The sequence below is a fragment of the Myotis davidii genome, unplaced genomic scaffold (assembly GCF_000327345.1).
Source record: "Myotis davidii unplaced genomic scaffold, ASM32734v1 scaffold591, whole genome shotgun sequence".
Classification (NCBI taxonomy): domain Eukaryota; kingdom Metazoa; phylum Chordata; class Mammalia; order Chiroptera; family Vespertilionidae; genus Myotis; species Myotis davidii.
The window spans coordinates 606,265-632,302 of record NW_006284340.1 but is presented as its reverse complement, the minus strand read 5'-3'; the positions used below and the strand labels follow the sequence as shown (position 1 = coordinate 632,302).

The following is a 26,038-nucleotide window of genomic DNA, read 5'->3' as shown; positions in this document are numbered from 1 at the left end:
GGCAAGGAGCCCTCCTCCGCCTCCCAGAGCCGGTCGGCCAGCCAGGAGCGGGGCCTGGATGACGGCGCGCCCACCGAGGGGGAGAAGGACCGTGAGCCCAGGGGCGGCCATGGGGGCAAGGAGCCCACCATCCAGGAAGAAGAGAGAGCCCAGGACTTGAGGAGGTAACAAGTCCCAGGAGCATCTGGAGGCACGTAGCATGGCTGGTGTTGGGGACCCTTCAGTATAAGCCTCTGAGCCTCATTTTGTTCAGTGGGGGAGGGGGGTGCTAGTGCACCTGGTACAGGGTATGCGCAACTATGACGGGCAGTGGGCTCTGTCCCCCTGAAAACCAGCCTCTGTTCCAGGGTACCTCCCATCAGGAGTGGGTCATGGGAGGGTAGATGGAAATGAGGTAGAGGCAGGGCCCCTGGGTCTTAGCTCCTTTCTGCCCGTCGGGGTGGGAGGCAGCAGAGGCCCCATGCTCCCCAGCAGGGCTCCTCGGGCTCCCCTCACCTCTCCCCGCTTTGAAACAGCATCTTCAGATCTGAGCCCCAACTGTGCCCTCCTCTGTCTTGACAGGACCAACAGTCTGATGGTGCCCCGAGGCTCTGGGCTGGCAGGAGCCCTGGACGAGTCTGACACCCCCCTCGTCCCGCCAAACACAGAACCGGAAGAGGGGAAGGCGCTGACGGAGCAGGAGCCTGAGGGCAGCAGCGAGCAAGCCCTGCTGGGGGACGTGCAGCTGAACGTGGGCCGGGTCAGCCAGAGCGAGCCCGACCTCTCCTGCGTCACGGCCAACACGGACAAGGCCGCCACCGAGAGCACCAGCGTCACTGTCGCCATCCCCGACGTGGACCCCCTGGTGGACTCGACCGTGGTGCACAGTGAGGACACAGTCCTGTCCCCGTCACCCCTGCCACCTGGTCTGGGCAGGGGGGGTTGTCGGGGGTAGTCATGGCTCAGAGTCACCCAGGAAAGCTGCATGGAAAACCCCACCAACAGGATAAAATCATTCTTCAACAAGTGAAAAACAGGACAGTTTTCACCCGATGTGCAGGAAAAATCAGTTAGAATTTTCTCCATCTTAACTTTAGGCCATAAGATGTCCTTAAGCCCTGTGACCACCCTAGAGTCTTCGGAAAGATCACGTGTGAGTCTGGACCCAGATCTAGATTCAGCTCTTTGACTTGTATCAACATTTGATGGGCGTTTCCGGGACTTCCAAGGTGCTCTGCCACCTGGACAAATAGGGGGCCTCGGATGGGGCAGGGGTGGCAGGAAGGCTCGGTGGCCTGGCTCAGTCTAGCGCATGGCCTCCAGAATGCCTCTGTCCCGCCTCAGGCCTGTTAGTCACCTATGAAGTGAGAACACTGGTGATTCTGAGGTCTCTGTACTAACATTTTATGAATCTATTACTCTTATCTACTGTTTTTCTCCTCTAAGGTTTTAGTCCCTTTCTCTCCAGTTCCCTGGAGAGATTAACAAAGGATGTTAATCTAGGAGCCCTTAAAGGGAAACAGCAAGAAAGCACTAAACCGGCACCCTATCTCTGCCCTGACCCCATCCCCGGCCTGCCCTAACTCATCCATTTCCTGCCCTAACCCCACCCCCATTCCAGACCTAATCCCATGGTCACTGAATTGTGACCACAGGATTCTACCCTTGCTTTTCTCCCTCCCTGACTCGCTCCACCATTTCCTCTCTTAATAGGACAGTCCGGCGTTTCTTGCTTACTCTGTTACGTCTCTATCCCTTCACCTTCTCTACACTGACAATGCCAGTGCTGCTTGGGCGGGTGACATCTCCCAGGCCCGGGACTCCTGGGCTCAGCCGGTTCATGTCTCAGGATCTCAGACTCCCAACCTCTTTTGGGGTCTGTTTACTTTTATATTCCAATAAATAAGTATGTAGGCCCCTCTTCTATGAGAATCAGTAAGGAAGTTGGACCCTCTCTTTGTTCCCATTCTGGCGCCAGTCCCTGGCTTTGGTGATAGCTAATAGCATGTTATCAGAAGGCTTTTGGATAGTTTGGATGACTTATTTCATAGAAGGTCCCAGAAGGGGCCGACCCTCAGAGCTTTGATGTTCACATAAGGTTCCAGGGTAGAGTCACCCACTGAAAGGATCGGTGGAGGAGGTTGACGGGATGCCCATGGCCTACTTGATAGCCTCAACCTCTCTGCCCCTAACCCCACTGAGACTCGAGTATAAAACAGGGAGTAGTGGTCCCAAGAGCTCCATTCAGTCCTGGTCCCTTCATCCTCTCTATCCTGGATGTAGTCTTGCACCCATGTTCGCATGAATATTGCATTCTCATCTCTGCATTAATCATGACTGGAAAAAGCACAGCCAGGAAGGCAGCTACAAACAGAGGAATGGTTTCTAAAAATCTTCCATTGCAGTGTGATTTCATCTTGAAAGGATATAGGATTTTAGACTGGAACCTATATTGGCTGTAGGACCTTAAGATAGGTACTTGACTTCCCTCAACTTCATTTTTCCCATCTGTATAATGGGAACAATAATGCATGCCATTCAGCAGCTATTGATGTGAAAATTCAATAAGTGAATAAATACAAAGAATCCAGATTTTAGATAAATAAACTTTGTAAACTTTACAACATAAACCAACCTTCCGTTACCCAGGGAAATGTGGTAAGAATGAATGATTTATATGGCAAAGGCTATACCACATAAAATTAGGGTAAAGCTAGGAAGAGAGAAAGCGCTGGACTCCGTGTGACTAACAAACACCGCATGTAGGCAGGGCACCTCCCTCAGCACCTTCCTGGGGCCCCTTCCCAGCCCCTCCATCCCATCCCCGGTGAACCACCAAGGGCTCCATTCTCGCATGTGACAAGGTTTCTGAGGACATCCACATGTTCCCCTTGCAGTCAGCAACAAGACTGATGGCGAAGCCAGTCCCTTGAAGGAGGCAGAGATCAAAGAGGAGGAGGAGGAAGAGGAGAAGAGGCAGAAGAAGGAGAAGCGGGAGACGGGCAAAGCCATGGTGCCCCACAGCTCCATGTTTATCTTCAGCACCACCAACCCGTGAGTCCCTCCCATCTCCCCCATCCATCCAGGTGAACAGGCAGAGTTTGGGCCAGGGCAGGGCAACGGGGAGCTGGAGGGATGAGGGCCCAGTCCTCTTCCTGGTCCTTCCCAGTGGGATACGGCCACCAGACACATGCAGCATCCAGGGTGCTCACGGGTAGAGATGGGTCATGGAACTGAACATCCTCTGAATTCTGTGCCCATAGTCTAGGGAGTGATTTAAGACAGGAAAGCATTGCAGTTGTCATGAGGAAAGGACACTCATCTTCGGTCAGTGGAGGGAAGGGAGGAGGAAGTCAACTTGGGATGTGTTACCAAATGGCCCATAGCTGAGACGATGGTGCCTGTAATGATTGGGTCATCCATTGGCAGTTACAAGTATTGATCCCACTGCTTAATCCGAATCGCTGTGGATTTTGAAGTGGGTGTGTTTAGGGGCATGAGGTGGGCTTGGCAGAGAAAAGTCTGGAAGATTGGACTCGGGAAAAACGGGATTTTGAAAGACAAGCTTTCTTCTGCCCTTTAACTGAACGAGGTATACCTGTAGGCCAGCTTCTGAGGCCAAGAAGACAAGACAAGCAGGCTTTCCGTGGCCACGTGGGCAGGGTCCCGGCAAGGGTCAGGGAAGACAGGAACCTGGGCTAAGGACTGTCAGGTCACCTGGGGCCAGAATGCAGTCCATGGGATACAGTCTCTGTAATCAGAATGCCTGGAACTCATGAAAACCTGTTGCCACTTTCATCAGGAAGCTTAGAATCAAGGTCTATTTTTATGTTCCTTGGTTCTTCTGATCTGCTTGCTCTGCCCCAGTTTCTATACATTGAGATGTATACAGTGGAGGGCCCCCCGAGTGTGTGTATTCTGATGCTGGCTGCGCCCCACGGCTCAGACGTGCTTGCAGATAATGCGTCTTGGCTTGTGTACAGCAGCCTCCAGCCAATCTGATTACCTTTCCCCTCTGGGGCTTTAAATCAGGGGTGGTGCCTGAGAAATTAAATTGCTCTTCCCAAGGCTTCCTCTGGCCAGGGCCTGGCTGTCTGGAAGAGGCCGTTGTGCCTGTGTGCGGGGGTGGGGAGGCACGATGGGGACGGAGGGAGGCGCCGGCTCAAGGCTCATCCACCCGCAGGATCCGCAGGGCTTGTCACTACATCGTGAACTTGCGCTACTTTGAGATGTGCATTCTCCTGGTGATCGCGGCCAGCAGCATCGCCCTGGCGGCCGAGGACCCGGTCCTGACCAACTCGGAGCGCAACAGAGTGGGTGCACGGGCCCTTCGCCAACCTCCCCAGCGCCCTGGTATACCTGCCCCATCCCAGCATCAGAGGTGGCCTGAGGAAGGTTCCTGGGGAATGAGGAAGGAGTGAGGCCCACTGGGGCTATCAAGGGGGTCTCTGCAGCCACCCGTGGGCTTGGATGTGGAATCTGGCATAGGACATGGGGGTGAAGTTGAGGAGCACAGCCTGGGTTTCCAAGGGTGTATGTCAGGAGGTAGGAGGGAGGCAGGGAGGATGGGAACTGACAAGGATTTCAGATCCTGAGCCAGAATTGGGGGGAAGGTTTGCGGGGCAGTTGAGACCCAAGAAGATAAGTTCTGGCCACGGGGAGGGAAGGGCCTAGGACTGGCCCCCATGTCATGTGGCTCCAATCGGACCCATGGCTCCTCTTTTCTCTGCACCCAGCTAGTGGTTGCAATTCCAAGCTTCTACTCTGCAGTGGAAATGAGTGGGCGTTGGGTGGGCGGGCAGGGATGTGTCCGTGGGCAGGCGGGAGTGTGTGTGGCCGGGTGGCCATGCATAACCTCTTCCCCTGCACGCTATGTGTCTTCCAGGTCCTGCGGTATTTTGACTATGTTTTCACGGGCGTGTTCACCTTTGAGATGGTTATAAAGGTAAGAGTCTCTAGAGCAACGGTTCTCAACCTGTGGGTCGCGACCCCTTTGGCAGTTGAACGACCTTTTCACAGGGGTCGCCTAAGACCATCCTGCATATCAGATATTTACATTACGATTTATAACAGTAGTAATGTTAAAGTTATGAAGTAGCAACGAAAATAATTTTATAGTTGGGTCACAGCATGAGGAACTCTATTTAAAGGGCCAGAAGTTTGAGAACCACTGCTCTAGAGGAAACCTGGTGGGGTTGGGATAGGTCACCTGTTTGCTCCTCTAGCTTAGTGACCTTCCCCAATGCTGTCACCTACTGGCCAGTGACAGAACCTCAGTACTGGTCTCTGCAAACCCCTCCTCCAGCCCCAGGATCCTGATGAAGACCCTCCTGGCAGGATGTGACTGAGGAGGGCTGTTGGGGGAGCAGCCCTGTGGGTGTGGCCCGGAGGGGGAGCCAGGCCCACTCCCAGGAGGCAGTGGGAGTGCAGACACTGGGGACAGCAGTCGCCTCCCCAGCGCTCACTGGCTTGAGCCTGGGTATGTGCCAAGGCAAAGGGTTAGGTAGGGTCGGGTTTTCCTGGATTCTGTTTATTCCCAGCTGCACTCACTGCCTCTGGTCTGTTCCCCATCACCCTGACACCCACATTTCTCTCGTTCCCAGCCTCACCCATCTGGGATCTTTCCCATCTGTGTGTATGTAAGGTCCCAGTGGGTGAGCCATAAGGAAAGGAGGGACGTGTCAGGGCTCTGTGCCCGCTGAGGGGCCTCGTTGAGCCCTGGTGGCTATGAGACGGGACCTCGGGCTTCAGTTACATGAAGAGAGCCAGTCCTCTGCTCTTCAGGCCCCATGTGGGGTTGGTTATAGGGGCGATGGCAGTGAGGGCATTGCCTGGGGAGCCCAGAGCTCAGGGCACACATTGCCTGCCCCTCCACCTCATCAGTGGCTGTTCACTCCTTCTCCAGATGATCGACCAGGGCTTGATTCTGCAGGACGGGTCCTACTTCCGAGACCTGTGGAACATCCTGGACTTCGTGGTGGTGGTTGGTGCGCTGGTGGCCTTTGCTTTGGCGTAAGTAACTCTCTCTCCTGTTGGATTACCTTTCCTCCCTCCCTCCTGAGACCCTGGCCCAGGGGAGGCCATCTCCAGGGACAGCAGCGCCCTGAGTGCCAGGGCTGGTGGAGGAGGAGCAGGGCAAGTCTCTAGGGAGCGGTCCGAGGCCTGGTGCTCCTTTCCTGGAGATAATTAAATGTGGGCAGGGGCTCCCCTGTGTGGGCGGTGCCTCCATGGGCTCAGGGAGGGAGCCGGGCATGGCTGCTGGACCCTTTCATTGCTCGATTCTCTCGAACAAAGAGGCAGTTCTGGGAGATTTCCTCAGCTGGGACCTTTCATCTCTTCCGGAGGCACCCCCACCTCCAGACTCAGCTGCCTCGTAGGGAAATCATGTGGCCACTGCGCCAGGTTGAGTTTGTGAGCCTTCTGGGCTCTTGCACGGTGATGCGGTGCTGCCTGGCCCTCGGGTCTCAGGTCCTCAGTGTTCAGTGAAAGGCTTTGGACAGGCAGGGGGCGGGGACAGCGCCTCAGGAGGGGACACAGGAGAGGACAGGACCCTGTGTGTGACCCTACACTCCACCCCAGGCCCTCACTCCTCATTCCCGTTGCTCGACACGCTGCTTGCCTAGCTCAAGTCTGGTTGCCAGGTGAGCTGTCCTGCGCTGGATGCTAAATCGTAAACTCACCGCTTATAATGGCTTGTCAACGCAAATAGTTTAAAGGAAAAGTAGCAATTCTGCTCCCACCTCCCCCTCCCCTGACTTGGGCCTGGGCATCAGTCAGTCTCACGCAGGCTCTGTGGCAGCTGGTGCCAGAGCTTCCCATTGCTGTGTGCCATCGCCGCAGGGCACGAGGGAAGGTCAGGACTCCCTACCACGCAGGGGAGCTGGATTGCAGCCGCATTTGGCCTTTCCTTCCTCAGTCCTGGGCCGGGAAGGAGCATGAGTCAGTCTGCCTCCTGATGCCAGCAGGACCCGGAATTCCCACACTGGCTTTTATTCTTCTCCCTGAAGTGTGTCACTCTCCTGACACCGACAGGGGCCCTAAGAAGGATAAGGTCTGTGGAAGGCACGCAGAGCTCGCCGCAGCGGCAGAGCTGGTTCTGACTTTGTCCAATGACTTACACAGGCTCAGGCAATTTTAGATCTGGAAGGGGAGATCCTTGAGGAGCCCCAGGATCTGGTCCTCGGGTGCTGGTGTGGCTTTGGGAGCTTGTGTTTGGGAAGGCGTGAAGGTGGGGCACCTGGGAAAGGAATAACCATTTAGAACTGAAATGCGAGTCTATGTTTACGGTCAGCAGAACATAGGAACATTAGAACCATCATCTCAGCTGACACCTGGCTGCATCCAAGGCAGCCCCCCTCCAACCTCAAACTTTGCCTTTTTGGCTTCTTTCTTGGCAGCACCCCAAGAAAGAACTGAAAGGGGGGTCTCCCAAAGGAAGCTCTGAGTACACATTGATCTTGTAGAGGGGACAAAAGAGTGGACAGAGTTCTGCTTCATGCAAAAGAAGACCCATTTACCACTGAGCGAGACAGGTCGTCCAGCTCCATTGTTCTGGGGAAGCAAATGAAGGATTAAAATTAAATTTAGCCGTCAGGTAGCCCATTAACTGGACTTAGGCTGCCGGCTGAGCTGGAATTGGAAATTTCCAGCAGTGAGCGGAGAGGAAGATGCTGTTCCGCGAGACTCCAGCTTGAAGAGTCCCCTCCAGAGAGACTTTACCTGACTTTGCGCCAGGCAGGGACACTACAGATGATTAATGCCCATGGGCTCTTGGGATGCCCAGGGCTATATTATCCTCTGGCTGCCTTGGGAGGGTGGAGGGAGGGGCAAAGTGAGAGCCACATGGAGCGGGTGCCTGAAAGAGAGAGAGAAGTTCCCAGGCTACCTGCTCTTGGCATTGAGTCCCAGAATGCATGTGTCCTCTGTGACCTGTGCTGTTAGAGGACCCTCTGGGAAGTGGGCTTGGAGACCGTCATCGTATGGAGGCCGTGGGTGTGAATGCCCAAGCACTTTCTCTTGATTAACAAGCCCAGATTTGGGAGATGGTTGGTCATAAATGGCATCTCAGCAGTGAACAGATAGAAAGATGTTGTTCCGAGAGACCCAGAACCAAGCAGAATGAAATGGACCCATCAGGGAGCACGGCCCCATCCATGTGGTTCCTTCCCAGCCACGGGAGAGCCAGGTCCTGTGGGATTAGGAAAAACCACTCACACTGTCCTCACATTTGAAAGTAGTTTTAGAATAATTCAGGTCAGAGGAGGTCATGAGGGGAAGTGTCAGCTCCGATCATGTGACCCGCCAGCCATCTGCTTAATCCACACTGGCAGAGGCACAGCCTAGCATTATGAATTAGTCTCCAGCTGGCATGTGTGAGGGGGTGTATCTGGCTGGACTCCAGCCAGTACCTAGACCTTCTTAGAAAGATCAGCCGATGAGAAGGTTTGGGGTGTTTAGAATGTGAAGACTAAGAGCCAAGACATCAGGTCACTAGACTGACCAGATTGAATAACAAAATTGCTAGGAGACGTTCCGCCGCTCTGCTGTCTCCTGCCGTGGCTCCGAGCTTGGACTAAAATGCCTTCCAGTGAGAGTATGGTGCTGTGTTTGCCAAGGAGAAATGTGCACAGGCCAACATGAGTGTGTTCAGGGAGCTTGTTGAGGTCCACATGCAAGAAGGAAGTAATTCTGCACTAACCAGTTAGCATAGAGCCAGGCTCTGGTCCCAGAGCAAAGAAAGAAGCAGAGGATGTAGAGCTCATGGGTGACCCCGAAATGCTGAGCGATGGGCAGGAAGAAGAGGGACCCTCCCACTTGGCCACAGCTAAGCAGTGACGAGGTCAAAGTGCCGGCCTTGGAGCTCCCTCTTCAGAGACGAGCGCTGCCAGTGCAGAGGCGAGAGCTGCCTCCTCGTTTCCCTGGGGCTTGGAGTTTAGAGCGCTTCACCTCTGTCTGTCATTTGTCCCGGACGGGCCTGCTTTACACCTGAGAAATGGATCGCCTGAGGTTCAACTGTTTGACTTGTGCATAGCAAAGCCAGTTCTTAAACAATTGATTTTTTAAATTTTATTTCAAGTTCAGGGCTTTCTCCACGACATGACGCTCCCCTCTGTCTCAGATATTCTAGTTAGTTCCAAGCCATTACCCCTGTCAGCTCCAAGCAGTGGCTTGGTGTGGCTCTGTCCTCAGCCTCCAGCTGCTTTTGCCTCTGCCTGGAGACGGACAAGGCCTGTGTGCCTGATGGAGAAGGCATCTCTGGCCTTGCCCGTCTTGCTTTTCTGTCTGTACCTGGTTCTTCCATGAGCCCTCATCGGCCCCGGTCTGATGAAGGATGCTAGAGCAGACAGCTCAATGTTTGAGCTCGAAACTGCTGGTTCCTTGGCTGTTTCCTTCTTTGGCTAAACGCCTCCAGTGGTTTCCGTGCGGAAAGGCATTGTGACATCAGAAATAAAAACATAGGATTGAGAGTCAGGTAGCCTTAGGTCTGAATCTCAGCCCTCTTCACGGTTAGCTGCCTTCGCTCTCTGGACATCCACTTGCTCATCTGTACGTGGAAATTAAAAATAACTGTTTTTTGATCTTGTGAGAATTAAACAAGGTGAAATGCATTCAGTGTTCAATATAGTGCCTATAGAGCATTTAGAAAGTGGGTAGTACATGGTAGTTATTTTGCCTACCCAATAATATCCCAGACACTTTAGTAAGACTCAGGGCTCCTCCCAGCACGGCCCCTGCCCTCGCCTTCCCCTCAGCAAACCTGTCTGTTCCTAATGCAAGACATGCCCTCAGACCCCCTGCTGTTCTGTCCTGGGGGTAGGGGTGGGGGGACAGAAGGCCATGCCACCTAAGGAGGGGAGGCTCTCCAGGACGCGACACCCCCACTCTGTCCCCCGTGCAAGGAGAGTTGGGTTCTAGCAGAAATCCACTTGAGAGCATGTTCTTCGAGGACAGGGGACTGGAAGCTGAAGGGCAAGATTGCAGTGAGTGAGGAGTGATTACGCGTGAAGGATCTGGAGGGCACTTGGCAACTGAGCTAGAAAAGTCTCATCTTTTACTGATGAGACATAAGAGAAACATGGCATTATTTTCTGGAGAGCTGCCAGGAGCTTACCAAGTAAGTGGGAAGTAAATGGAAGATCGTATGGCCCAATTACGTCCCAGTTAAAGTGGGACCAGGGTGTCCTCGCGTGAAATTATCCTCAGACTTTAACATTAGAGTCCATTTTTAAACCTGGTAAAATTTCACTCATTAGCTAGGCAGTGTAAAAAAAATAATAATAGCCGAGGTCGGTTTGGCTCTAATAATAATAAATCTGATTATATATTTAATAGCAACGACTAGCAATGGATTATTGGATGGTTATATTTAAATGATGTATAAAGAAAGCACATGAATTAAAGTGCCTATAAGTGCTGGAAGAGTTTGTGCTGCTAGTTTGATATGACCTCTCCTGTGCGGTCTAGCAGACTTGGACATCAGCTTGGGTAGCTCTTACATGTGTGGGTTTGGGAAAGGTCCTTTGGCCTAGCCCCATGGTCGGCAAACTCATTAGTCAACAGAGCCAAATAGCAACAGTACAACGATTGAAATTTCTTTTGAGAGCCAAATTTTTAAAACTTAAACTATATAGGTAGGTACATTGTTATTAACTTAATTGGAGTACTCCTAAGGCTTAGGAAGAGCCACACTCAAGGGGCCAAAGAGCCGCATGTGGCTCGCGAGCCGCAGTTTGCCGACCACCGGCCTAGCCCATGTGTAAATCAGGGTATGTTTCAATGAACGGTGGCTAAGTTGTTGAGGCTATTCCTGACTGTCTGTCTTTGTTACCCAGAATTCCTTTCACTTCAAATGGCAATTTTCAAACCAGCGCTGAACATATGTTAACACAACTGCGAATGCAAGCGTGCCTTTCTGCAGCTATTCAAAATCAGAGCTTTCCAGCGGCTCCTCTGCACTGTGAGGCCTGTTGGGAAATGGTTTACTTTTGACCCATGTCTGATTACTCTCCCTGACTCAAATCTGGGGGAGTCAAGAGTGGGGCACAGAGCCCCCTTCCTCACAGTACATGGACAGCTACACTCGGCCCCTAGGATCGGAGCGTACCATCATGGTGCCCCGTTTTCCAAACAAGGGACACCCCGTAGGGTGTTCAGAGATCCCCTTGGTTCCATAGTATGATACTATAGTGGGATTCTAGGGCATAATTTATTGTAGAGAGAAAATTCTGTCCTCTACCCAGCTGTGTGGGAGGAGCGAGAATGCTTGACCCTTTCCTCCTAAGATGGGCGTCAGTATGAACCTCCGAGCACCTGCTCAGATGCTTCTGGATATAAACGTCTTGGGGCTAAGGACCTCGTCAAGCAAAAGTGAGCGCCTGGAGTGAGGGACCCGTGACCACCTGCCCGGCCATTGATCCCACTCTGTTCTCTCACTTTGGGGATAGGGAAGGTTCTCCCTTAGCTTTTGCTCAAGACGAATGCAGCCGGGGCGGAGGGGAGGGTGACCTTTGTCCATGTTGTTGTTTTCGTAAACTTTTCAATCAAATGATTCCGGTTTTCCGTAGCATTGAGCGTACAGTTTCACTTTGATTTGCTGACTTGAGGCCTGTCTTCCCTGCTAGACTGGGTGTTTCAAGAGGGGAGGGACCTTGTTTGTTTTGTTCACAACTGTGTATCCAGCACCTAGAAAGAGTTGCTGACGTATGTCAAGGACTCCACCAATGTTGCTGTATGAATGCATAAAGGGATCCTTGACTGACCAACCTGGTATTCTGGGTGAGAAGATCCTGTTGCCATTTAGGAGAAGGTATTTTCTCTGCCCACTTAATGTTTGGAGATTATCCCATGATGGATTTAAGGTTTAGGAGGCCTTGGGTTTACTTCCCAAATTAGTATCCATTTGTCATTTGCAGTGAAATTAATATAATTTTGAATACGGGACCATTTACTGAGTAAAATGGTATTTAGGAGTTTTTATGGTATATGGTGGTATAACATAGGTTTGTGGCACATTAAAAAAAATTTTTTAAGAGAAATTATCTTCACTGCAACCAGCAACTAAGAACCAAAGCCTGAATTCTAGGCACTGCCTCACAGCAGCAGGCCGGGTCATGAGGTACTGCAGCTCACTCTCCGGGCCATCTTATGCAAGGCCCATCTCCCGGCCGCCGGTGCCTTGCAGTTAAGAGGACCTCGGGGATCTGTTCCGGCCCTGGAATCCGGGGCGCTGTTTGACGGAGCCCAGAGCAGAGCCTGCTGGTGCAGAGGCCTAGTGCAGAGCAAGAGCTCCCAGCACCACAGCCCAGCTCGCCCTGCCAAGGCCGGGAGGGCGCTCACTCAGCCTCTCCGAATCTCTTCTGTAAAACAGGGATAGTAACACCTACGCCCTAAAGTTATTAGGGCGTCCAAATAAAGAGTTGCACTGCAAGTGCTTAGCTCAGACTCTAGCCAGGAAGAAACATGTAAAAAGCTAGCTCTCATGATTTCATCTCAAATATTTTACATTTATGCTCTCACCCTTTTTTTTGACATGTTTTAAAAATTAACTTTAGAGAGCGGGAGAAGGGAGAGAGAGAGAAACATTGGTGTGTGAAAGAAACATCTATTGCAACCTGGGTATGTGCCAAGCTGTTGTTACGCCTCACCAGTAGAGCTCAGATGATTTTTTCAAGTTGTACAGTAAACAGCTCACGATGGACAATTGGTCATTTAATTTATCAAAAGCATCCCTTCTTGTGACATGGGGACCCTGATAGACCACGCCTTCCCCATATTTCGAGGCGGTTTTATGGTGTCGCTCATCTGTGCTTTTTAAAGATGACAGAGTGCCCCTCCTAGCGTGGTCACATGACCCCTGTTGAATGAAGTCCTTCATGAGCATAAATATGGCAGGATGACTTGAATGGCCTTCAAGAGAGGTGAACTCTGGCCTAGAACAGGTGTAATTCCTCCAGCTGGTTTCTTATAATCTCACTGGAAACAGTGTTTGTCTGAAGACAACTAAAGAGATGGAAATACAAGCCCGCATTTAGAAGACGTCAGTGACTCTAGGCTCAGTGGAATAAAGTACGATGATGGAGGCAGCTGCACCCTCTGCCTTTGCAAGTGGGAGGGGGTGGGGAGCACGTGGGTGCTGGCCTGCCTTTCACAAAGCCTGTGGGTTCGGCGGGTGCCAAGGCCATGAGGCTGTGAGCGGGACCTCACAGGCCTGTGCACCTCCGGTTTCCTGTCTTGTAAGGTTCCCTTTGTCCATGAAGTTTCTGATTTTCTTTCTCCCCATCCCCTTTTCTCTCTCTTTTTTAAACTGCTTTCTGCCTGGATCCTCCATAGAAACGCTTTGGGGTAAATATTATTCTTAATTTTCTTTGAAGGAAGAACTTGGGCCTGGGTGGGAAGAGGGAGAAAGCATGTTTGGGTGGGGGAAGAGTGGCTGGTGAAGGAAGGCACAGCGCGTTTATGTGAGCGGTGACTTTCCACTGAAACCCAAGAGAATACAAATTAGGAGTCGCCAAGCTTTCTTGGGACGTGACCCTTCTCATTGGTTTGAATATGGATTTGGCTTTTCCTCTATTAGATAGGTAGATAGATGACCCTGATACAGTAAAAAAGTTTATAAAATGTACAAAGCCCCTGCATGCAAAAGACCTTATCGATGTGACATGTTTGGATTATCTATGTTCACCTCCAGGGTTGACTAAAAGTGACTTGTAGGTCATGGCCAACAAGAGGGTCTTTAAATTTACAATCTGATATAGCCAGCATTTCTTGAATTACATTAAATGTCTCCGACCTGGGATGGACGTACCTCCCTGTCGGGGGTGAGTGTGACAGGAAGAGCCCATCGGAGGTTCTGGGCCCCATTGCTCAGGTGGTTGGTGTGAGGGTCGTCTGGGCCCACACGAGGGAAGAACGAGAGCCTGAGCTCACTGCTGAGAGTCTCATCCGCACCGTCTGCGTGTTTTACAAACTGCAGTTGTTTGAATTGAATGCAAAGATCTCAGGGGATGAACAGGGTGGAGGGAGAAATTGCAGGTTGATTTATTCACTTCATTCAAGCTAAAAAGAAATGTATCCGTAAGGAGCAAACGTTGCCAAGAGGCTGCAGGGGGTGGGCCATTGGCTGTGGGGGAGGATGGAGGTGGGCAGGCACTGCAGTCTGGCTTCTCCCAGCACGGGGCTCTCTGCAGTCTGTGCTAGGCTAGCAGCATCTCAAATGGGGAGGGACTGCGGGAAGAGCCAGCCATACGGATCACTGGGGTGTGAGCCAAGGTCCTGGCAAGAAGCCTGCATGACATGCCGTCTCTGGAATAGGCAGCCCAGCACAGCAAGGGTGTCAGGTCCCCACCAGCCTTCCTCACCCTGCTCTCCCCTGAGCTGACAAGCTCTGCTGAGGTGACAAACCTAGAGCCAAAGACAGGGCGAGGCCAAGTCCCCTAAGGAGACTTGCTCTCAACCATGGGGTACTAATTCCTTTAACCAATGTCATTGGCGAGTCCACCACTGCAGAAGCAGTAGCCTGGGCACAACGGGGATCCACAGTGTGTGACCATCCTGTTCCCTAGTCAAGTTCTCTTCCTTGTTCATTTTGCCAGTGAGCTACTTAGCAACATTCCACTGGCTGATAGGGAGAGGAAGTGGTCATTAACATGTGTGCATGGATGCCTGTGTGTGTGTGCGTGTGTGCCTCTATGTGAGGATACTTATGTGTGTGTGCATATGAGAGTGTGCACACTGGGGAGTGCCCAATGAAAAGTTTCCCAATGCATGTTTTGTGGCGTCTCCCAGAAGGACCCAAGTCCTGGCCTTTGGCCTACCTCTCCCCCTTTACTCTGTGCTTAATGCAGAAATGTGAATGTCACTTTCATTTCTCCCCGTCCTGGGCTTCCCTGGGGCCTTTCCCCTGCAGAACCAACAAGGGGCGGGACATCAAGACCATCAAGTCCCTGCGGGTGCTCCGCGTGCTGAGGCCTCTGAAGACCATCAAGCGCCTGCCCAAGCTCAAGGTAACGCTTTCTGAGTTTCTTCCCAGCAAGTCCCCTTTGCCCATCCTCTCTCTGCAGCCACGGTTGGCTTGCTCTCGTAGAATTGTATCTGGGAATAGACCTGTTGCGCACATGGGGACTTAGCTTCTTTTCATCTACCTGGCAGCATCCCAGGAAATCTATGAAGGGGCTTTTGCCTCTTGCATTCGGCCTCGGGCGATAGTTTATACACTCTGGTTGTAGCCTGTCATTCAGGAAAAACCGTGTGACTGTCCCGGAGCCTCCCCAGATGGAAGCCGCGGGGCCGCTGTCTGCAGTCTCCACACTGGGTCAGGCCAAGTAACTAAGGTGTGTCCCTGCTTGAGATTCTGGAGCAGGACGGACTCTGGCACTGGCCCTTCCTGTTTTTGAGGCGCTGATAGGTCAGTCGCTTGCCCAAGAACAGAGGCATTTGGGGCAGAAGCAGAGAAGATACGGGGAAGTGAGCTAGGGTGAGTTAGGGTCTTCCTGTTGCCAGGAGCTGTGTTTGCTTTCACAGGCAGGTCATCTGGTTCTCTTGCTCCTGACAGGTGCCCTCCCTGATTCCTCCTGCCCTCGGGGTGTGCTTCCCCAGTCCAGTCCTGTTTGCTACAGGCTGAACCTGTCTCCCCCGCTACACATCCATTGCTGCTATGGAAGCGGAAGTGTCCTGGGAGAAAAGTTGTCTCCTGAATTCCTGTGAATGACAGCCAGCCCTGCTTCCTAGTTCCCCTTCCTCGTTAGGTTCACATATTCTAGAATATTCCCCACCAACCCCTCTGCCTCGTCCATGCTGCCCTCAGCACACTGTTACCCTTTCCACCCTCTGGCTCTGCAGAGGCAGCAAAATCAGCTGGATTTATCAAAGGCTGGGATGGCAGGGAAGTCACTTCTGAAAACCCCCTACCTGGCAGGGCCATGGCTTCCTCTTAGAGCCGAGGGCCCTGGTCACCTGCACGGGTTCCCAGGAGGCTCATGCCCCACAGGAAGTGCCCTCACTGCCTGCTTTCCCCGGCCCTGCCTTCCGGCCAGGAGGAGACACCTCCCACAGTGCCGGGCAGTCTTTCACGTGCTGCTTGTTACCGCCCTCCACCTGGTGAAGGGCCCAGCACTGGGCCTGGACTGGGTCAGTGCCCACAGGTATTCGTTCCTTTCTGTCCCACGCCAACCAGATTTGGCCGGGGGACCTGGGCCCTGACCACTCTTGGTAGCTGCCATCTTGTGTCTAATCTCTTCCACCCTATGTGGGATCCTGGGGAGGGGACAGGTGGTGTGATGCGATTAGATAACAGACTGGAGGGCGACCCCACCCTTGGCTAATTCTGTTTAATGAAGAAGAACTGGTCCTCTCTCTGTCGCTCGGTCACCGAGGGAGATGTGGATGGCTCTGACGGGTCCACAAGGCTGCATGTCACTCACAGTCCCTGCAGTGTTGAACTAATTACACCAGCAGTGTTCACCCCGCCCTGTGAAGAGCGACTGCAGAGATGCGATGCCACCATGCACCAGACTCTCCAGTGAGCTAAACCTAAAAACCTAGAAAATAACCTAAAAATGGCTTGCAATGTGTTGAGGTCCAAGTTCCTTCTCATGGCTTCGGGCTTAAAGCGGCTTCTCCCAAGAGGAATCCAGTGGCCCTTTAACTGAATATCCTGCGTTGGCGCACCTGGTCTTCCATGTCCACCCCAGGGTGGCTGTCCCTCCCTTCCCATACCACCTATGACATCTTTATCCCAGCTTTCAACTGGAGAACATTCATGTGAAGGGTTGAATGTAATTGGAGCAAACTTGCATTAAAATGGACAAAGATGGTAGTTTATTTCATTCCAACCCATTTAGAAAGGTAAAGAGAAAAGGACATATTTAGTATACGAATCAGATCTAAGAATGTCACCAAATACATGCACGATCAGGGAACAAGCTATTTAATGGCTGAAATGGGCTGAACGAACCCGAAGATCCCTTTCTGCAATAAATTTCCGTCTTCCCACCAGATAGAGTGCACCTAATGGGGTTCCTCAAAGGAGTTCCTCCATTGCCCGATGCATCTGTCTCCTTTGCTCTGGGGTCGCTGTCAGATTCAGAGCATGTGTCCCCTTCTCAGGTGGTGGGTCCTTGTAGTCGTGACCAGCTTGGAAGCCAGTTCTGAATCCCATGAGTGTCACTGCTTAGCAAGGCGATGTCTCCTGAGGCACCTTCTCAGTGGGCTGGCTCAGCTCTAGGCAAACGCGCAGGCCCTTCCGGGACTCACACCCCGGCTCCTCTGTGCACAGGCTGTCTTTGACTGCGTGGTGACCTCACTGAAGAACGTCTTCAACATCCTCATTGTCTACAAGCTCTTCATGTTCATCTTTGCTGTTATCGCCGTTCAGCTCTTCAAGGGAAAGTTCTTTTATTGCACGGACAGTTCCAAGGACACAGAGAAGGAGTGCATGTAAGTGCCACCACGCATCCCGTCCCCACCGCCCACTTTCGGCTGAAGTGTGTTCCCAGGAGGCCCACGCGACCTCCATACGTAGCTCTATTCTTCCTCTCATACCCTTCACATTCCTCTTTTAGAAAAAGGCAAAATGGGAGGTTGCTAAACTTTTATTGAGTATATAGAATCTTTTTTGTATCCGACATGGTACCTGTCATTCTATCATATATATATATATATGTATATATGTATATATTGTATTTAAGATCATATGTATATCTGTATTCCCTAGGCAGTGTGTGTAGATAAAATAGAGAGAGGACTGATGGGTCTCAGAGGAAAGCTGGGGGGTGAAGATATTAACCAAAGAACTTAGATGCATATATACATAACCCATGGGCAGGCAATTTGGTAGTTCAGCGAAAGTCTTGGGGTTGGGGGGGGGGGACAGGAGAGGGGTGGAGGTGACCAGAGAGAGAGAGAGAGAGAGAGAGAGAGAGAGAGAGAAAGAGAGAGAGAGAGAGAGAGGGAGAAGATAGGAGAGAAAAGAAAAAGGAGAAAAAAATATTATATATGTATATATGTATATATTGTATATATGTATATATGTACATATGTATATATTATATATAATATATATATGATCTTAATCTTTACAACCACCTTTTGAGATAGGTTTTATTTGCATCTTCTAGATGTGGAGCTGCAGCTCTGAAAGTTTAGGTGACTGAAAGGATTAGGAGTCAATCTTCTATGTCTGTTGGGCACCAAATCCCATTTTTATTCCACAGTGATACCCTGCCTTGAATAAAATTCCTTTTTCATTGCATCTGTACGCTGATCAGTTACCCTGCATCATTGAAGTCCATAGAATTCCCTGACTCCCTAGGAGCTATAGTGAAGGGGCTCTATTTCATTTCTGCACTGATTTTAGAGGCAACTACGTAGATCACGAGAAAAACAAGATGGAGGTGAAAGGTCGGGAATGGAAGCGCCATGAATTCCACTACGACAACATCATCTGGGCTCTGCTGACCCTCTTCACCGTCTCCACAGGGGAAGGATGGCCTCAGTGAGTGACGAGCTTGCTTGTCTGTGAGCTGGGGTGGGACCATGTGGCTGCCTTTGAGAAACCGATTCAAGATGAACCAGGGTAACCCTTAGTTATTATACCAGGGAGAGTAAGTGGCTCTGAGTGGGTGAGAGAGGCAGGAGAGAGGAAGAATGGGAATCCTTAAGGCAAAAATTGAGAGGGAGATGACAATGTCTCGGAACTATTTGAAACTTTTAAAGTTTTAGCCAAGTATTGAGGAGTTGAATGGACCCATTGAACTCTTATGGAACAAGTAAGTTTTGAACAGCTTTCTATCCCTTACAAGAGTCCCTGGGAGTTGTTTTAAACAGATTTAACCTCCAACCTCGCCCTACACCTGAGGATTTGAGGATTTTAGGGATGAGCTGGCAGAACACACAGACACTTTCTGTGATCACACCTCTTCTAAAGAAGACAACAATGTCGTTTCTTTTTTTTCCAAAAGATTTTTTTATTGTTTTTAAGAGAAGAAGGGAGAGGGAGAGAGAAATATGGATGTGAGCGAAACATCAATTGGCTGCCTCCTGCACACCCCGCTACCAGGGGTCCAGTCCACAATCCAGGCATGTGCCCTGACCAGGAATTGAACAGGGAACTTTTTGGTGCATGGGTCGATGCCCAACCAACTGAGCCACCACGGCCAGGAAAGAACATAGTTTTTATGCTACCCATAGCTGTACAGTGGCTTCTCAGAGACTTGGCAGTTACTAAGATGCCTCTTTCTGGAAGCAGCATGCTCTAGTTGGCAGCAAAATGCCAAGTGGAAATCAGGAGTCTCTTGGTATTGAATATGACAACCTACACTATCAAATAATGTCACTCTGTTGCTTAGAAGTTAGATGCCTGATGGAGCGGGCTAGAAAGCAGTGGGTTGAGGGTCACTGAGTCCCCACCAACTTGGTTATTGTAGACCCCAAATATATTAACGGAGGTTCTGCACAGTCAAGGGGGCCAGACAAGAAAATATAATCGGTGGCATATCTCCTACTGAAGCCTTGAGTCAGAGCAGCGGCCGGGACGGCCATCCGCCATCTGTGCCCCCTCTTCCTGTCCCCACAGGGTTTTGCAGCATTCTGTCGATGTGACGGAGGAAGACCGAGGCCCGAGCCGCAGCAACCGCATGGAGATGTCCATCTTTTACGTGGTCTACTTTGTGGTCTTCCCTTTCTTCTTTGTCAACATCTTCGTGGCTCTCATCATCATCACCTTCCAGGAGCAAGGGGACAAGATGATGGAGGAGTGCAGCCTGGAGAAGAACGAGGTAGATCAGGTGGTCTGCAGCGTGGGCAGGCAGGGCACCAGAAAGGGACTCAGACCAGCAGTGTTGGCAAGGAAGGCAGTTTCCTTAACTTAATATTTATAGGGAGAAGGTGGGGAAATTACTCGGTCGTTAAGTAAACTTTTTTTGAGCATCGGCTCTGTGGAAGGACTATAGATGCCGTGCAGAGTCCAGAAGTGTGCTGTCTGGTGGGGGGTCATTAAGACACCTGGTCACCTGGCTGTGTTGCTCTGTGACGCATGTTTGCTCTAAAGGAAGGGGGTATGGCTCATTTACAACTGCTTTTCTAGTAACAAGCATAGTTCTGGTAGATTATAGGGTTCGTTGTTTTATAATGGAACTGAACTAGAAACTGGGACCATAGGGGAAGTGCATCAAGTGCTATGGGAACGCGTAGAGAGATTTTGCTTTCTGACTGAGGGCATCAGATAAGGCTTCCTGCCTAAGCATCTTCGCCACACGCCATGTGAAAAGGACATTCACATTAATAACCATTAAGTCCTTACCCCATGTGACAGGGCCCCCCCAGTTCTGTGTATTCATTTAAGGTGACATGTCAACTACAGTGTTGTCCAGACAATCCCTCTTGCCATTTTTACATCTGCTTGTGCCACCCTACGTTTTATACACTGTCCTCTTCTTCCAACCACCTAACAGAGCCACGAATGTGCAAGGCTTGGGGGATTGGGGCTTGGGCCAATAACCAATCACGACTTCCCTGCAGAGGGCGTGTATCGACTTCGCCATCAGCGCCAAGCCGCTCACCCGCTACATGCCGCAGAACAGGCACACCTTCCAGTACCGCGTCTGGCACTTTGTGGTGTCTCCATCCTTTGAGTACACCATCATGGCCATGATCGCCTTGAACACCATCGTGCTGATGATGAAGGTGAGAGGGTGGTGGCCGGAGGCACTGGGGCAGGCGAACCTCGGGGACTCTTCCCTCACAGAGCAATTGTGTGTTCACCCAAGACACCCCACCTTCCCCGTGTGAGGGTCCTTACCTACTTTTCCGTCATGGAGTCTCTTTTTTTTATCTTCTCTCCATCAATAGCCCAGCCTCTGAGTCTTTGGGGCAAAATACAGTGAAACATAGCAGCTTCTCAGTGGTTCCCAAGACCAGAGGTGGTGCTGGCAATGAGTTTCAGACAAGGGTGGAAATTTGCGGAGATGTAGGTGATCACAGGGTTCTAATGGAGTGTTGGAAGAAGTTTGACCTTGTTTAATATGAAATGGGCAAGTTTTTTTTTTTAATATATTTTATTGATTTTTTACAGAGAGGAAAGAGAGGGATAGAGAGTTAGAAACATCGATGAGAGAGAAACATCGATCAGCTGCCTCCTGCACATCTCCCACTGGGGATATGCCCGCAACCAAGGTACATGCCCTTGACCGGAATCAAACCCGGGACCCTTGAGTCTGCAGGCTGACGCTCTACCCACTGAGCCAAACCGGTTTCGGCGAAATGGGCAAGTTTTAACTCTGGAAAAGGTTTCTGTCCTGCCCACCTTCATCTTGAGAAGACTGGCGTTTGCTAATAAGTAGCCTTGGGGTAGGGTCTGTGTTTCCCTCGGTTTTATTTCGTTCTTCCCTATGGAATATGTAAGTCTTCTCTGCAGAATTCCATGCCAGTCTCTCCTGCACCACGTGCCAGAACGCCTCCCGAGGGCAGGGGTGAGAGATGGCCAGCCTCGGGTTCACAGAGTACCCCTCTCACTTTAAGGGTTGGTTCTTTCTCTCCTCTTTTCTCTTCCTGGCAGTACTACTCTGCACCCTGTACTTATGAGCTGGCCCTGAAGTACCTGAATATCGCCTTCACCATGGTGTTTTCCTTGGAATGTGTCCTGAAGATCATCGCGTTTGGCTTCTTGGTACGTGATGGAATGTATCCTCATCCCATTTGGCTCCCCAGCCTTTGTGGGAAGGAGGGTGGGTGCCACAAAAACACGGTTCGTGTACCTACCCACCTAATGGTGGGCTCCTTTCCACTAGCTGCTCAGTAAACTGCCGTGGAGACAAGGCGATGGTGGGTTGGGAGAAAGGGCAAAGGATAGGAGAGTGCCACACTCATCCAGCCGTCAGCTCTGGTCCTGTCCGATTCTGTCAGTGGTCGAGAGGTGACAGTCAGTGGGTCTCACTAGCGCTGCGATTTAGCAATTTATCTGTTGCTAGGGAGCAAAGCAAGGACTGAACTAATAAACCTGGAGTGCTCATTTACTGTAAAAGGCATAAAATTGTATAACTCAAATGGGAAAATAGCTGTCCCTCTTAGCCTCAAACATAGTTGATAATAGGTTTTACCTAATGTGCCTCCTCCCCTTAGTCACATGAGGAGTAATTTCTGCCAACAAAAATGTTTATTAAGCCTATAAAAGCTAATGACCTTTGAAGTGTGTATGTGTGTGGGCGGGAGAGAGAGGTGTGTGTATTCTGGAACTGGGTTTGGGAAGGGTTGGGATGAGTTTTTCTGGCAGGAGTCCTCCTTTGACTTTTCAACTACTCATTGTAATCGGCACATTCTTGCATCTGCTCTCCAGAGCATTAAGCGAACCTAGCCCATTGCCTCAATGTCCTGTAGACAAGAGAGTCCTCTCGGCCCCCACCCCCTTGCGTCAGCGTTTACAGGGAGACCAGTGGGCTGCAGGGAAACCCACTCGACAGCTGTTTCCCCCTGATTTCATGTGAGCTTCCATCGCAAACGAGATGTGTGTCCAGGTTTCTCTGCAAGAAGGAAAACTTCCCTTGCGAGTGCTGATTGTGGGGTTGCCTTTGCTCTGTTAAGGCCCTTTGAAAAGTCATTAATTTGATGGCTTGGGAGGAGAGTGGAAGGAAACCCATTGCAGGTGGGTTTGTTGTTTGCCTCACTTTCTTTTGAGTGTTTTGAGACTTGGAGAAATAAAAGAGTGAAAAGAAACCACCACCAACAAAGATGTCTGGGTAATACAGTTTAGCCCTGAGTGCAGGGTGAGCGGGGTGAGAGAGAAGTGGTATGGCAACGAGGGAGGTCTCCCTGTGCATCTTGATTACTTGCATGTGGCGTCGATGCCACCTGTGACTTAAGTCCCCAATTACGTGTCTACTTACGGTAAATGCTGGGTACAGACTTTGTCATTCAAGGTTTCGAGGCCTCTCCACACTGTGAAAAGCACCACTAGTTCCAGGTACATCTTTACGTTGATAGAGTGCTCTAGGTCAGTGTTCTGCAAACTCATTAGTCAACAGAGTCAAATATCAACAGTACAACGATTGAAATTTCTTTTGAGAGCCAGATTTTTTAAACTTAAACTATATAGGTAGGTACATTGTTAGTAACTTAATTGGGGACTCCTAAGGCTTAGGAAGAGCCACACTCAAGGGGCCAAAGAGCCGTATGTGGCTCGCGAGCCGCAGTTTGCCAACCACGGCTAGGTGTTCAGTACCCTAACATGCACCACGTCAGGTCTTCTCAGTGACTGAAATAGCCACGGCAGATAGCATCATTAGCATTATTATTGTTCATTTAAATGAGGAAATGGAAGATTTGAAAATTGTGTAGTTCTTTTGAGGATTACACAATAAAAGGCAGTAGAATTGGAAAGTGTAATGGGGACAAAAAAGGAAGAAAAAGAGGGAGTGAATGAACATATACTGGTTGTCTATTAAGTACCAAATATTTGACATATTATTCATTTCAGCTTCATAGCAGCTCTAGTCAATGGGCAGTGGTCTTCCTTATGGGTGAGCCAGGGCTCAGGCAGATCGAATGCTTTGTCCAGGGATCCTACAGGGCAGAGCCAGCATTCAGACCCTGGTCTGGCTGACTGGGAAGCCCACACTCCGTCCACCATAACGTACTATTCTGACTACACTGTGGGTGCTCTACCATACTGTCGGAAAGCATCCTCGCCTGGAATCCAGGTCTTCTGTCCTCTGAGACCTGGCTTTGTATCCTCTCTGCTCTATGGGGCGAGATCCCAGTACTAGGCAGCTGCCCCAGGTTGGGGATAGGAGGAACTTGGAGACTCGCCTTGGCTGCAGATCTGAAGGAGTAGGTATTCGCCATGGAAAGTGTGATTGTGAGGCTGTGTGCTCCAGTTTCTCTATATGCCTGGCAGGTACATAGGGCTTGGGAATCGGACAAGCCTCGCTTTGCTCATTCATAAAATGAGGATAACAATAGCTACCTTGCAGCCTCAGATATTTGTTGTGTGTATCCAATTAGGCAGTATGCCCAAGGCATCTAAGGCTTCCAATCCTGAGTAGGTGTTCATTATACGTAGCTCATCTCCGCACAGTCCTTCCCTATCTTTGTCTCTCCCCACTCTTCTTACCAACCCTCAGTGTTGAATGAACATCGGTATCACTATCTACCTGTAGACTCCATAGGAGGAATAGATGAGTCAAACGAATGCCAAGGGCCTGGCCCAGTATCTGGCGCACACAGCAAGGACTCACTGATGCCAGCCGTAAGGATGGGAGGGGGTGCACTTCTATAGTGCTATGAGAGGGCTGTGGGCAAGCAGGTGACATTGGGAGACCTGTGTGCTCTGTGTCTTTTAAGGAACACAGTCCAAGGTCTTTGCTCACCTGAGCCCTGGAAACAGCCACATAATCCACTTTTAGGCAGAGTGTTATCTGATTGGTGGATTTTCTGGATTCTTTGTCTCTCCTCCATCTCCTTCAACCCACTCACTTTATTACTGCTTCCTTGTACTTTATTTCATTACACCTCCTCGAAAGGAGTAACAGGGCAGAGGAAGAGAGGGGAAACCAAGTCTGATCATCTTATTGCAAAGCAGCCGTTGGTTTGAAAGGCTCAATGGAGTTAGAGGCGATTTTGGCACATCTTTCATCTCTAGTCACTTAGGACATCCCTGTGGCTTTTATTAGTAATTGCAAGTCAGAACTGTATATTTATGGGGTCACGTGATACCAGATGGATAGAGTTATAGTTGTAGAAATCCTTGAAATAATATTGTAAATAATTTGATTGTCTTGTAGGTGACAGTGATCTTTCTTTTTCGGGATTTATGATGTTCTTGGCCACAAATCTCTTCCTTACATATGAGCTTTTTAGTGACACCTTCAATAACAAGGTCTTCAAATAATGATGAAACTGCTTCCCGAATGAGAAATTCCCAAATTAGTAAAAGGAGACATAGCATTTCTGGTGAGAAATAGGAAACTGAAGCCAATGATAGAATGAACTTGTACATAAATTAACAAGTTTCCATTCCAAGTGACAAAGTTATGTAATGAAAGTTATCTTTTCCCCAGTTTTTCTCTTCTTCCTGGTTTTCTGTTCCTCCCTTTTCTGATGCCCGCATCACTGAATTCTCTTGGCAGAACTATTTCCGAGACACCTGGAATATCTTCGACTTCATCACCGTGATTGGCAGCATCACAGAAATCGTTCTGACGGACAGCAAGGTGCATGGCTCATAGAGCTGGTCTTTAAGCTTGACCCTGAAGTAGCATCTAAAAAAGCCCTCTGCACGTTCAGTCTGTTTTAAACGCATCAAACCAAACCTGTAGCCCTCTGAGTGTGGGGAGCTCACTTCCTCACTCCTGAGCTCAGGCCAGAAAATGCCAACATCGGAGGGCCCCAGGTCTCCCGGAAGCCTTGTTTCATTTGCGTGACTCACATAGCAGACATCTCCTGGAGTGGAATGGATAGAGAGAGTGCCAGAAGAGACCTGGTGTCTAGGAGTTTTGCCCCCAAAGTTGTTAGACCTGAATCGTTTCCCCAAACTGTTCATCCTAAAGAAGACTTGGAGAGCTCATAGGAGCGCTCTTAGGATGTTGGAGGAGATCAGTTCGTTGGGCATCTAAGTGCAGAGTTAGGACCACTTACAGAAGATGAGCAGGTTGTTTCTGTCTAACACAGGGCACCCTCCAGGGTACTTCCCACCCCCCCCCCCGCCTTCTTCCTGGGAATAGACGGCAGGCCTGGGGAGGCTGGGAGAGATGGTCCTCACTGGCCCATCAGCCAGAGATGGGGTTAAGCACGAAAGACAGAATCCATGTCCAATTTTATTACCTGAATGAGGGGGAAATACGTAAATACTAACTAGTGCTCCTCTTTTCTAAATGATTCTAATGCCACTAATTCTGCGTTTCCTTTCGGTCCGCCAGCTGGTGAACACCAGCGGCTTCAATATGAGCTTCCTGAAGCTCTTCCGCGCCGCCCGCCTCATCAAGCTTCTGCGTCAGGGCTACACCATCCGGATTTTGCTCTGGACCTTCGTGCAGTCCTTCAAGGTGAGAGGCACCCGCTCCTCCTCTCCGAG

The 26,038-nt window shown here is 50.4% G+C and overlaps 1 protein-coding gene across 1 annotated transcript in view; it reads left to right on the top strand.

The window, feature by feature from the left end:
* Positions 1–26,038, top strand: part of CACNA1E (calcium voltage-gated channel subunit alpha1 E) — a 435,061-nt gene that overhangs the window by 374,965 nt on the left and 34,058 nt on the right. Inside the window, exons 23-37 of the mRNA XM_006754527.2 lie at positions 7–164; positions 562–866; positions 2,877–3,033; positions 4,163–4,292; positions 4,865–4,924; positions 5,885–5,991; positions 13,309–13,320; positions 14,885–14,981; positions 17,252–17,412; positions 18,332–18,469; positions 19,550–19,751; positions 20,494–20,658; positions 21,530–21,640; positions 25,095–25,178; positions 25,884–26,009. Coding sequence (XP_006754590.1) covers positions 7–164; positions 562–866; positions 2,877–3,033; positions 4,163–4,292; positions 4,865–4,924; positions 5,885–5,991; positions 13,309–13,320; positions 14,885–14,981; positions 17,252–17,412; positions 18,332–18,469; positions 19,550–19,751; positions 20,494–20,658; positions 21,530–21,640; positions 25,095–25,178; positions 25,884–26,009 — 2,013 coding nt within the window. The remainder of the gene's footprint in view (positions 1–6; positions 165–561; positions 867–2,876; positions 3,034–4,162; positions 4,293–4,864; positions 4,925–5,884; positions 5,992–13,308; positions 13,321–14,884; positions 14,982–17,251; positions 17,413–18,331; positions 18,470–19,549; positions 19,752–20,493; positions 20,659–21,529; positions 21,641–25,094; positions 25,179–25,883; positions 26,010–26,038) is intronic.